The sequence below is a fragment of the Carex rostrata genome, chromosome 25 (genome assembly GCF_964058835.1).
Source record: "Carex rostrata chromosome 25, lpCarRost1.2, whole genome shotgun sequence".
Taxonomy (NCBI): Eukaryota; Viridiplantae; Streptophyta; class Magnoliopsida; order Poales; family Cyperaceae; genus Carex; species Carex rostrata.
The window spans coordinates 7,751,702-7,764,816 of record NC_135942.1 but is presented as its reverse complement, the minus strand read 5'-3'; the positions used below and the strand labels follow the sequence as shown (position 1 = coordinate 7,764,816).

The following is a 13,115-nucleotide window of genomic DNA, read 5'->3' as shown; positions in this document are numbered from 1 at the left end:
CCTCTTTGTATTGTGCTCATTTTTCTTTGTATTGTGCTCATTATTCGAAAACGACAACCAATCAATTTATTTATTATATTTATTATACAGCAAGGTAGGGTAGGGTGTACTGGTTTACTACTTTACTCTGGTGTACCCTTTGAAAGCGAAACTTAGCTGAATATTAATTAATTAGTACACAGACACAGCGTTAAATTATTAACATTTAAGAAATAAAAATATAATAAAGATATTTGATAATTTGAATCCTTCACATCTTAGAATATCATTTTAAAATAAAATAAAATAAAATATGATAAAAACATGAAAAGATGGAGACATTTACATCCTCCTTTTCTTTTCTTTTATTAAAATAAATATTATATATTTGCAGCTGGGTAATCCGGAATGTGTTCGGAGTAGGTCCGTACTTTGGTTCGATCGGTGTAGTGACCATCCGATTACATCAAGATTCGTGCACTTCGTATCAAAATCAGTGCGTGTCTGTATCAATTTCCGTGCGCACAGATCGTAATGGTAATCGTACGGTGTTAGAGCGACTATTAGTCAACACCTACCCCGGCCTTACACGAAAAGTCAGGATCTGACCTGACCGGCTGACCCCACTCTTTTTGAGTATTGCCAAGACAATAATTTCCATTCCCCTTTCGAGTTAGACAATATTAGAACTTAGAACACAGGCAAGGCAAGAGATACTGGAGTCTGGAGGGGAGCGCCATGGAGAGAGAAGAAGATCACAGGCCTCTACTCGATGGGGTTGCGTTGCAAGCTTCTAAATTTCTCATTTCTCCCTTTTATTTTATTTTCATTTCAAACACAATAAATATCTTTTCTATAAACCAATTCGGACCTTCTCCTTCTCCTCCTCCTCCTTCTCGCAAAACATATTTTTTAATTAAACAAATAAATAAAGAAAAAAGATACCTAAAACCCATGCCATGATATTGATAGTGATAGATCTCTTTTCTATCCTTGGATCAGCAGGGGTAGCATTTGGCTCAGTTTTGGTCACTTTTAACAAATTCCTCTTTCAATTGAACAAAACAGAAACCATTATATCTAACTTCTTCTGTAGTGGGGTTGTTGCATTTCTTGTATGATTATTTCAATTGCCCAGTTCATGCTTGCCAGAATAAGAGACCGCTTTCCGTGAAAGTATCCTTATAGCCTTCTAAAGATTGTCTGTACACTGTTCTTCAAACATATTGATTTTTGGCTTTTTATGTTTTGTGTTTTTCTCGAGTTGGCCATTAATTTTAAATTTTTAATACTTCTTATTATTTAATTTTTTTAAAACATAGAGTCCTTCATGGAGTTACCATGATAATAACACCTCGGTGGAGGAAGGTAACGCACTTCGCTGGCGCTTAAGAAAAAAGCCTTTTGACTGGAAAGCTCCAGCAATCATCTTAGGTATGTTTATGGGACCCTCTTTTGTATTGAATATGTAACAGAAAAATAGGCATTATGCTTCAATTGAAAGCCACTTTCACACTGAAAAGAGAGAAACCTCAAGTAAGAAAGTAGAGCTCTAGAATTTCACTATTTGCAACAAGAATATTACATACAACTTTTTGAGGAAAATGTTGATAAAATATCACCTTTATATGACCCAGATATAAGGACTCAATTTCCATGGTTTGAGGTTACCATTACCACAGGAATCCTGGTTTAGAGCCCAGTAAATTTTTGAAGGACCTGACATAAAAAATTTCGAGGTGCAAGTGTAAAAATAGAATTCCTGGCAAATTCAAATAACTTTCTACTCATGCAAAGCCCGTTAGAGAATTAAGGAAAGCTAAGAAGTTACTTAGTTTGATTAAACTGTAAGGACCATATTTGCATTTTTTTTAGGGTCCCAACAGCAAACTCTAGTTTTGAAGATGTTATAAACTTTTATTTATGCTGTTTGTTTAGGCAAATTATAGTGTACAGATGTAACTCTTTCAACTATTAAACCTTACATATCCTCTAATATAAGAGAACCATTCCCCCGCCTCTCTAGAGAGAGAGTGTGCGAGGGAGCGAGAATGGAGGAAAAGTTGATGTATATCAGATAAAACAGAAGCCTTTGAACTTGAAAGCACCTGCAATAATTTTACTATGTGACTATTTTGTCCCTGCACATAACAATGGGTGCAATATGTGGGAGTTTCCTTTTTTTCTCCTTTTCTTTTATTAAATTTTCAGTGTATGGAGTGTTTAGTTATGTTCATTAGTACTAAACCAAACCAGTGTGCCTGACCACAAGCTATTGTATCCTGCAACTTTGTCCGTTTTCGAGGTTAAAACGCAAAATCACTCAAAAAATAAAATAATCCCCTAATAAACTCCTGTTTTGTGACTTCATGTAGGATTTGAATTCTTGGAGAGTATAGCATTTGCCGGTATTTCTCTGAACTTGGTGATATATCTCGCTAACGTTCTACATGGGAGTACTGCCTCGAATGCTGCAAATGTGGATACATGGAATGGTACCACTTTTCTGGCACCGGTGCTTGGTGCCTTCTTGGCTGACTCGTACTTGGGAAAATACAAGACCATCTTCATTTCTGTTATCCTATATCTTCTCGTACGTCAAATCACAACTATCATATAATAAAAAATAAAATAAAAAAATAGAGTAAAAAGATCATAACTATTCACCTTTTGTTTACTTAAATCAACTTGTGTGCTGTAACTATGCTACTGGTACATGTCAAATCTCTATTTGATAAACTGGTAACTGTACCACACAAGAATACTGGTACGAGAAAATAGCTATCATTCTGCTCGCACTTGTTTATTAACTATATAAATTAATTACTGCCGTAACAACCCTTGCAATTTTATGCTATATCACTGTAACCTCTTCAATTTTGTACCACTGAACAGGGAATGCTAACAATAACTGCATCAGCAATGATCCCCTCTCTCCAACCCACCACGTGCACGGGCATGTCATGTCCTGCAGCAACCGAATTCCAGTATGCTGTATTCTTCATCGCATTGTATCTCATTGCCATTGGAACTGGAGGTGTCAAGTCTGCCTTGATGCCTTTTGGGGCAGATCAATACGACGAAGCAAACCCAGATGAGGCCCAAATGAAGCAATCATTTTTTAGTCTATTTTTTGTGGCAGTAAATCTTGGGGTTTTCATTGCGGGCACTGTTGTGGTGTGGATACAACAAAACATTGCATGGGCCCTGGGCTTTGGTATATCTTTGGCTTCCTTGGTGGTTGCTGCAGTTGGGTTTTTTGTGGGCACACCTATTTACCGGGTCCAGATGCCAACCGGTAGCCCGTTAAAAAGTGTTGTGCGGGTATTGATTGTGGCTTTCAAGAAGAGGCATTTGGAGTTGCCGAAGGATAGTGCACTCTTGTATGAAGGAGAGATGGGGCTGGGAATGGAGAGGGAATACAAGCTAGAACATACAGATGGGTTCAGGTAGTTTCCAAGTCGTTAACAGTTTTATAGCTTTATTTTAGAAAAGAGCCACATTTTTTGGTATTAGTCGTGCAATAAGAATAGTTAATATCCGCTATTAAGTTTATCTGAATAAGTTTAATTGAATTACATTACCATGCTAGTCAGTTCATACCATTTCAGTACAGTAATGTGGAGTGTCGACCTACATGGCAAACAAAAAAGGTAAAAAAAAAAAAAAAACTATATAAAATGTTGAGAAAGGGTCTCCATATCATATTACAAAAGAATCAATATATATTGGATTGAATAAATAAAAATGAGCAAACTAAAAGACCATGGTTCTCTAATCCCCCTCCTTCTATTGCAGTTGCTTAGACAAGGCTGTGATAATGGCCGAGCCATACTCGACAGACCCTGTCCCTGCAACAACCTGGCTCTCTTGCACCGTTACCCAGGTCGAAGAGGTCAAGATCCTCCTCCGCATGGTCCCGATTTGGCTCACATGCATCTTATACTCAGCCTCCATGTGCCAAACAACAACCACCTTCCTCCAACAAGGCGTCCTGATGAACTCCATGGTTGGCTCCCTCTCCATCCCGGCCGCCTCTCTCAACTCAATCGAAGTCATTTTCATGATGATCTTTGTGGTTATCCAGGACAAGATCATCATCCCTATCTGTCGAAGACATTTCCAGAATCCATCTGGGCTTACTCAGCTTCAGCGCATGGGCATTGGTAGATTCCTAATTATCTTCTCCATGGTTGCCGCTGCCTGCTTAGAGGCCTGGCGCTTGTCCTGTTATAAGGACAAAAAAAGCTTGAGCATTCTCTGGCAGGTGCCACAGTACTTGATTCTTGCTTGGTCTGACGTATTTTGTGGGATTGCACAACTTGAGTTCTTCTATGGGGAGGCTCCTCAGAGCATGACAAGCGTGTGTTCTGCTTTTTCATTTTTGGCAATTTCTCTTGGGTATTACTTGAATTCTTTCCTGGTCACTTTTGTTGCATCTGTTACTAAGGTGGGTGGTGGTGGGGGGTGGCTCCCAACTGATCTGAACATGGGGCATCTGGATTATTATTTCTTGCTTTGGGCTGGGATCAGTGTCCTCAATTTTGTGGTGTATGTTGCTCTTTCGAGGAAGTATACTCACAAAAAGACTGCGTTTCAGTGAATTGGGAATAAAGTAGGGTCTTAGTTAGGCACAATTAAACAATATTTGATTGAATTTGAGACGTTGTTTTACTGAATAAGCAGAAATATCCCCATCCTTTTATTCTACTCTGGTGTAGCATGAAAACTGATACTACAGTACAGTTGTATTATGGTTATCATAGTGTATAATATAAAGTTTGTGATGCTTATTGCTGGAACTCACCCATGTATACTGGTAAATAGAATGCCGAGAATTACATTGATGCCACTGAAAGAAACTACTATTCCAGGATATTATAAGGGAAAAACCCACAGACAACACCTAGCATTATCTGACAGTATAATATTACAAAATTACCTCTACTCCAGGATTATGATTGTGAAAACAAATCCAAAGTCTCCTGATAAACTCTACACTGATGGGAATGAGTATCGGTACAAGAATAAAAGGTAAAAGTAGAAGCCCCTCCACCTTTTCATCTGCGGTACAATTTAGTGAAGACTCCTATCTGGCAATGCAAACTGTATAAAAACCCCAATTTCCAATAAAAAAATTTAAGCACTGTAGCGTACTCTTATAAGGAATTATATTTTCAATAACATTCAAAAGAGACTCGATCGATCGAGTGACAACCATCAATTTTTTTTTTTTTTTTTGAAATGAAGGCTGTATAAGCCAGATTACCATAATCTAAGAATGTTTACAAACTCGCGTTATTTCTCTGATAAATAAAAAACCCATTGCCAAAAAATTCTCTAGTGATATCCAATATGCCTCGGTTACACACACCTGCATTCTTAACTAGCAATTAGGCAAAACCAACTGTTACCATTGGATCTGCAGTTGCAAAGTTTCAACACACATTACCTCATCAGCAACACATATATCTCTAAAACACAAAATCCTACCCAAAAGAGAAAACACTAGTGCTAGTTTTACCAGACATATGTTGACAAAACCAAACCATAAGCATCAATGCATCACAATGAATCAGCACACATGCTGTCAATTTATTAAAGCAACTAAACAAAAGTATTAAAACAACTATTGTAGTTTGTAAACTCAGTCTTTTGTCAATAGTGGTACCACTGGTACACTGGTATGGTCCATCATTCCTTCTGGTAATGCTCTAGCAGGAGATAAGTTCTGAAGAGGGATCATGTCAAGGTTCTATGGCATTCACCTGAAAAAGCATGTTTTAACTTGCTCTTTCAGCGCTCTCATGCAGCCATGCTTCCACCTATAAAATGGCTTTCGGAGGAGCTTGAACAACATGATAGGATGAACAAAAATCACGAGAAAGGAGAGTGGCCCACAAGGCAGGGTCCTGCTAAGAACCTTTCGCTTGACAAAATATGTAGGGAATCTAAGAACGGTTCCTGAAGATATTAATTTTGGGTCTTAACTCTTAACCCATTGAAACCATCATCTAATAATTTGTTTCTTCCTTGGCAGCCCAAAATAGCAAGCGCCAAGCGGCCTGTAGTGTGTGCTATTTTCTCTTCTTTCTTCTAAAAATACAATCTGACCCGGTCCGTCAGATACAGATTGGATCTGTCCCCAATTTCCTCATCTCCTTGTCTCGTCTGTCCCCATTTCTCCTCATCTCATGTTCTCATCTCGATCCCTTCACAAAAATCACAACCAATTCACCAGCGCCAACGCCTGACAAGTTCCTGACTCGAAGTTTCTATCCGATAAGGACTTCCGATTTTTCCTAAATAGAAAAAAAATAGAAAAAAAAAGGTTTCAATTTTCAACGGCTCACGAACAATTATCTGTTTCCTTTGCTGTTCCTGCAGTCAAAATAAATAGATCCAATCCAATCCAATCATCCTTTCTGTGATCATTTTTTGTCGGGTTTAGATCTAAAGGCGCTCAATTTAGAGGCCAGTTTGAAGGTTGACTTCCATTGCTATGGATCGCGCTGAGCTCACAACAGAACAGGTCGGTCATCTGTTTCAATTTTCTTTTGGATTACATTTTTTCTGACAAATTTTGTTGGAGGAAAATATCCGCTAAATGTGTTTTTCTATTTTATGAACATAGTAGCATACTGATAGTCTGATACAATAAGTGGAGGTGATGCCACTAGTTAGTTCCTTCTGAATATACACATGTACATTCATCTGGAGACAATATATTAGATTCATTAAATTACTAAAAAAATATATTTGGGGTTGTTAGTAGCTTTTTCAATGCTTGCATTTGCATTTATTGTTTTGTTTTATGCAATTGCAACTACTGTAGGGGTAAAAAATAATAAATTTGGATTGTCATGATTAAAATTAAATCAATAAATTAGAATTGTTTTCGGATTGTGATATCACTATCTTTAAGTGTATTCCGTCTCTGTTGTGCAAGACTCGTGGAATTGCTGCTTCTTATGGCACCACCATGGAAGTGACTGATGATAATTCCATTAATATCCAGCAGTAACTTATCAGAACTAATAATTGGGTTGGATATATGTTGAAGAACAAATTGGATAGATAATGGGAAGAGGAATTAAAAGTGCAAGTGTTGGGAAGTAATTTGTAAGCCAAATAATGAAGTTTTGGCTGTGACAGAACTCTTGCTATGTGCGAGAGTATGTGTAGGAGTGAATCAATTGCCAAAGTGTAAATAGTATTTATAAGTTCATAACAGCCAGTCGGTTCTCTAGGTTCTTGACATGCCAACTTATTCTAGCGTGCATACTCCAGTGAAAAGGTACCAATCAAATAATCAGATAAGTATCATTGGCCTCAACTGTCTCCAACTGTACAAGATGTTAATAACTGGAATTTACAATTTAACCCTGAGAGTTCAAAATATTATGAATAGGTTCAAATGATTAAAAATAAATATAAGTAATTCAAACAAATTATGTAATTGTCAATCAAAGGGAGATAATTAAAAAATGAATTGAAATAGAAATTTTGAGTTTTCTAATTTAAGTTTCAATTCCCTGTCCAGTTTGTGTAATCTAGTAAATACCAGCATCCCATAAAATTTCCATTGGCACCAGTCTGTTCCATTTGAAGATGATCGTCTTGGGTTTTTGCTACGTATCACCTGTTTTTTTTGGTGCTCGAAGCCTTCCTTTTGAATTTCATGCTAACATGTAACTGGTGCCTTCACCAATGCCAGATTGTCTATCACAAATAAATAATTAAAGCACTTTGGCATTAGCTACTTTTTCCTTGGGTTAATTTCCTCATAATGTTTGTCAGTACTATTTTGACTGTTAATTAGTATTTCCTTTTGGATTTTTGAAGGTGCTGAAGAGGGACATACCATGGGAGACATACATGTCAACAAAGCTCATCACTAGCACATGTCTCCAGTTGCTTCGCCGATACGACAAAAGACCTGAAAGCCAGAGAGCTTCTTTGCTTGAGGATGTGAGTTTTTTTTTCTGCTGAGGTTCATTTAGGTCATGACACATTGTTTTTGCTTAAGGTCAAATTGAGTCTTGATTGAGCTTAATCACACAATATAGTTTAACGACAAAAGTTGGCTTAAAGTCTTGTTCAGTTATAGAAATGAGGGTCAATTTGAGCTTAAATACAAATGTACTGTAGATGAGAATCCAGGGCGATTAAATAGGGCAAAAATGTGGCGAATAAATTCTTACTCCATAGGTACATAAGTGTTAATTTTTAACTCAATATTTTCAGGATGGACCTGCATATGTTAGAGTTTTTGTGAACATCCTAAGAAATATTTCTAAGGAAGAGACTGTGGAGTACGTGCTAGCACTCATTGATGACATGCTCGCAGGTGATTACTAATGCTAAGGCCAAATGGACTATTTTACAGTATTGAATATTGCTTTTTGACCCATCAACGGAAACTTAAGTTAGTTGTCTGAATTCCAGTTAGGTTCTTGAGATTTTGAAATTCAAATTTTGCCCAAAAAATTGTAAAATACTGTCAGAATAAGTGCACAATTCTTATACTGTTCACCACTGGCACTCTACATGGCTACTTACTATAGCATGGTACCTGTTTAAATAATTTGTTTCAACTGGTCTTATGTTTTTTTTCCAAAACAAAACTCGAGTAAGTGGTCTTGCTCTTTCCTGGACTGCAACAAGTACTGATCTTGTGCCTACGGGTTTACTAAATAGCAAGGTTGTTGTAAATTTGCTTATCTAATTTCTTTTTTTTTAAATTTTTTTAGCAAACCCTAAGCGAGCCAGATTGTTTCACGATAAATCCCTCTCAGATGAAGATACATACGACCCTTTCCTAAGGTGCCCTTTTTCTCTGTCTTTTTTTTTTTTTTTTTTTTTTTTTTAATTCAGTTCTTTCAAGTGATTGATGCCAATTTTTTTCAAAATTGGTGGTTTAAGTTATTCTGATACCAGTCCATACATTGGATGTAGTAATGGAAAGATGATTTTTTAAAACTGTAGCAATAAATAACTCCAGGAGCTATACTTATTTCTTATTTTAATTATGCGTGATACATCATAGGTTTATAAGATGCATTGATGATAAACTATTGTATATAATGATTTTATTGAATAATTTCTTTGATAATATTTACAGGTTATTATGGAAAGGTAATTGGTTCATACAGGAAAAGAGTTGTAAAATTCTGTCAACAATAGTGAGGTAATAACATATTTTTCTCTTCTATTCCGCCCTTTGTAGCTTCTACCTCTCTACATTTACTCTCCGGAGCGCCTTAATTTCACTTACTTTTTTGTTAACTTTCACATTTCAGCATGCGCCCAAAAGTTCAAAATGGTATGATGCCGAATGGGGAATCTTCAGATTCAAAAAGCAAACTCACCACAATTCATGATGTGCTAAGGGGTCTTGTAGACTGGCTTTGCTCTCAGGTTAGATGTTTCTCTTTTTAGTTTCAAGTTCCTATATGCATCTTCTGTAAGCATGCTATTTGGAGTATCTTTTCTTTTTCTTTTTCTTTTTTTCCTTTTTGCTAACTATGTCAAGCTGTACATTGTGGGGTATGGGCAAAATGCAAAACATGATGCTAGCAACTATAATGTCATGTCCACCTGTATCAGCCGAGACGATATCCTATACCTGTTCTTATACAACAACAACAACAACAACAACCAAGCCTTTAGTCCCAAACAAGTTGGGGTCTATACCTGTTCTTATGGTTTACTCAAAACATGCCAAATACCTCCTTGTTCCTACCTGTCTGTCTTCTACATGAGTGTGAAGAAAAATGCGAGTTTGTTTTAAAAAAATGTTATAGGAGGGTCGTTAGTGGTGTGTTTCTGTTTTTGTTGCAGCAGATATGAATATTTTTCTTGCTTTAAACAGTTGAGGAACCCATCACATCCCACACGCTCTGTACCTATTGCAATAAACTGTCTCGCAACTCTTCTAAGAGAGGCATCGGTTCGTTCTCTGTTTGTGCAAGCTGACGGCGTGAAGTTGCTGATTCCTCTGATCTCTCCTGCCTCTAATCAGCAGTCTATTCAGGTGCAATTAATACAGACTTCGCCTTTTTTTCAGTCTTTTGAGGTTCTCTGGTTTATCTACAAGGAAAATAATCAATTGCCAGTCATAGTTTAAGTCAACTTCATGATTTTATATAACACTTCTGTATAAGTTCACTACATCTTGCTGACCAGGATGTAAAAGTCACAGTTGTATGCTCTTTTTTTATGCAGCTTCTTTATGAAACATGCTTATGCATCTGGCTGTTGTCATTCTTTGAACCAGCCATTGACTACCTGTCAACTACTCGGGTCACACCGAGGCTTGTGGATGTGGTCAAGGGATCCACTAAAGAGAAGGTGAGACATCTTGTTTAGTCAATTGTCTACTAATAACTAGTAGTTGGATAAGAGAACCAATTTAATTACTGACCTGATCTGGGTCCTTTCTTTCTGCTTTTCTTAGCCTTTTGTCTTCTTGTTATTACTAAATGATCAATATTTAAGGCTTAAGCATGTCTGACTGAAGCTTGACATACAGTTATAACAAAATGGTTTAGTTGAAACTTAAAATGAAATGTAGTTGTGACATCTTTTGTGCTTAAGATGCATAGAACAAAAGTTGGGATGCTAATCATTGGTTCAGCACCTACTTTATACTGTCAATACGGTGAATCTTGGTTCACATCAGGTCCAATTTTCACCAAACCAGATGCATCGGTACTTTGATCTGCTTCATTAATGAACAAGTAATGCAATGGGATTTTAAATAGATTATGTTTTCACTTTGAAGGTTGTTAGAGTCGTTGTGCTAACCTTCAGAAATCTAATTCCAAAGAGTGCATTTGCGGCCCAAATGATTGACCTCGGCTTGCCCCAAATTGTCCAAAGCCTTAAAGCACAGGCTTGGAGTGATGAGGTAACTACTAATCTTCTACTTGAAATCCTTTTTAATTCACTTGTTCAAGCCCAGCTGCCTAGCAAATCTGAATTTTTTTTACCGCCTACTGCCTTTTCAATCTCCCTTACTCAATGGATGAGTGGCAAATGAGGGCTGTGTCAGTTGGAAATAGGGAAAACTGGAAAAGGATGAAGCATCTGGGGGGTTTAGAGTGGGAACACCCTTATGTAGGCAGTTTGATTGTGTGTATTCAGTTTTGTTGTTGGATTAAGGTTTTTTAGCTGTCAAAAAGTTTGTTTTTTCATTAGACTTCCCTATTTATATTTGCATTCAAAACTTCGTTCTTTTTTAAGTCAACCAGTCAGCTAAAGCTCAAGGTGCACAATCAAATTGTCATAGATAGAGTTCTTTCTTTGATTCTGGATTTGAGAGATCATTTTAAATGTTTGCAGATATACATGGGACATTCCTTTTGTTATACAGGGTTATAATTAGAATTTTCAAATGAATTTGATGGCTTCAATACACCTATAAATTTCTGGAACGCAGGATTTGTTGGAAGCACTTAATCAGCTAGAGGTAGGGCTTAAAGACAACATCAAACGTCTAAGCTCCTTCGACAAGTACAAGCAACAAGTCCTTTTAGGGCACCTTGACTGGTCTGCAATGCACAAAGACCCAGGATTTTGGCGTGAGAATATTAGTAATTTTGAAGAGAATGATTTCCAGGTATTACAATGGCAATTTGTCGGGCCTCAGTTGCAAAATCTCTCTTATTTTCTTTCATTTGTATTTTTATTCTTTTGGTGCCCTATTCTTTAGTGACATCTTATACACTATTATAAGCTGAGGTATAATATTCGAGCTCCACCTAGATTAAAAACAAAAGCCTTCTCCAATTTATTAGTTTCCCTGTTAGGCCAGAAACACTAATATATAACCCTTAGCTTTGGATCATGATGAGAAAAAAGAATGACAAAGATTATGTTTGGTGTTCATGTAGTACCAAAGCAAACATTAATGTATGTGCCGGTGCAAGTATAAAGCATACAATGATGAGAAAAAAAATGACAGAATGATGATGATTTTTTCTGTACATCGGTACAAAGCATACAAGGATGCTTTACCAATATACCTTTTTGTATAATACAGACCATGGTATTTGCTTATATATCTTCTCATGTGAGACTACACGATGATCATGAACTGTCTTGATGGTGCTTCTTTTCAAGGTTCAGTGTGGCTCTAGTGCGTCAACCCCTGATTGCCCATGTATATATTTTGGTGCATGTACCTAACTGTTTGATAGTTTTTTTTGTTTGAACCGCAGCTACTTATGAGTCTCTGTTTCTGAAATATTAGATTATTTCATTAACAATTACAAAGTTCCGCCTACACATAACAATCTGCAGGAGTTAACTTTATTTTATTTATGAATGAATTATACTCAGGTTCTGCGGGTTTTAATGACAATCCTGGACACCTCATCCGACCCAACAGCATTGGCTGTGGCCTGTTACGACCTTTCGCAGTTCATCCAGTATCACCCAGGTGGGCGCATTGTGGCATCAAACCTAAAGGCAAAGGAACGAGTGATGAAGCTCATGAACCATGACAATGGTGAGGTGAGAAAGAATGCTCTCGTCTGTGTGCAGAGGCTATTTCTTGGTGCCAAGTATGCCAGCTTCCTGCAGGCTTAATAAAAACAAGCTCATGTTATTTATATGTATATGTGACATGTCTTTGTCCAATAATAATGCTTAATTTTGATTAAGAAGCGCTGTGTTGCATATTTTTTTGCTTGTATTTCATTGGCGTTCCCTTGTGTTATGTTTTGTTAATGGTCCGATCTGGGAATGAACAGGAACTTCAGAGAATTTCTCATTTTTTGTTCTTTAATTCATGATAGATATGCGTACGGATGGATGATAACTTGCTATATTCCTCCTTCGGCATGTAATAAAATCTTACAATTTTATTAGAATTTAATTAATGTGGTTGTGCTAATATAATTTATGCTATCTATTTCGAGATTGCAAGACATAATTTGTTGTTTCTTTGTAGTTCGCTTGGTTCGATTGTTTGCGCCTTTTACACCATTGTCCGTATTATGATTAGCAGTTGCCTACTACTGCTAAGATGTCCCTGCTATTCCAATCAGGACGGTCCATCCTAAATTGGATCAAATCGGATGGTGTAGATTTAAATAAGATCTCTCTCTCATAATTACCGATTTTTTTAT

The 13,115-nt window shown here is 36.9% G+C and overlaps 2 protein-coding genes across 2 annotated transcripts; both read left to right on the top strand.

The window, feature by feature from the left end:
- The first annotated feature begins 603 nt into the window (after window positions 1-603).
- On the top strand, window positions 604-4,772 carry LOC144576098 (protein NRT1/ PTR FAMILY 8.5-like). The gene is made up of 5 exons (XM_078326353.1): window positions 604-756; window positions 1,302-1,413; window positions 2,355-2,572; window positions 2,875-3,428; window positions 3,778-4,772. Exons 1-5 carry the CDS (start codon window positions 718-720, stop codon window positions 4,580-4,582), a joined length of 1,728 nt encoding a protein of 575 aa, XP_078182479.1. The 5' UTR covers window positions 604-717; the 3' UTR covers window positions 4,583-4,772.
- A 1,339-nt stretch (window positions 4,773-6,111) lies between these two features.
- LOC144576190 (putative V-type proton ATPase subunit H) lies at window positions 6,112-12,862 on the top strand. The gene is made up of 11 exons (XM_078326475.1): window positions 6,112-6,511; window positions 7,825-7,950; window positions 8,227-8,329; window positions 8,733-8,805; window positions 9,104-9,169; window positions 9,282-9,399; window positions 9,854-10,015; window positions 10,207-10,332; window positions 10,766-10,891; window positions 11,423-11,602; window positions 12,325-12,862. The coding sequence occupies exons 1-11, from the start codon at window positions 6,482-6,484 to the stop codon at window positions 12,571-12,573; spliced, it is 1,359 nt and encodes a 452-aa protein (XP_078182601.1). The 5' UTR covers window positions 6,112-6,481; the 3' UTR covers window positions 12,574-12,862.
- Window positions 12,863-13,115: the final 253 nt, after the last annotated feature.

What these genes read in the sequence shown, in the direction of transcription:
- LOC144576098 (XM_078326353.1), top strand. Translation starts at nt 718, where the DNA reads ATGGAGAGAGAAGAAGATCACAGGCCTCTACTCGATGGG. An exon ending in CTGTTATCCTATATCTTCTC is followed by an intron (nt 2,573 to 2,874) that starts GTACGTCAAATC and finishes ACCACTGAACAG; the next exon opens with GGAATGCTAACAATAACTGC. An exon ending in GAACATACAGATGGGTTCAG is followed by an intron (nt 3,429 to 3,777) that starts GTAGTTTCCAAG and finishes CTTCTATTGCAG; the next exon opens with TTGCTTAGACAAGGCTGTGA.
- LOC144576190 (XM_078326475.1), top strand. Translation starts at nt 6,482, where the DNA reads ATGGATCGCGCTGAGCTCACAACAGAACAG. An exon ending in TAGACTGGCTTTGCTCTCAG is followed by an intron (nt 9,400 to 9,853) that starts GTTAGATGTTTC and finishes TGCTTTAAACAG; the next exon opens with TTGAGGAACCCATCACATCC. An exon ending in CTAATCAGCAGTCTATTCAG is followed by an intron (nt 10,016 to 10,206) that starts GTGCAATTAATA and finishes TTTTTTATGCAG; the next exon opens with CTTCTTTATGAAACATGCTT.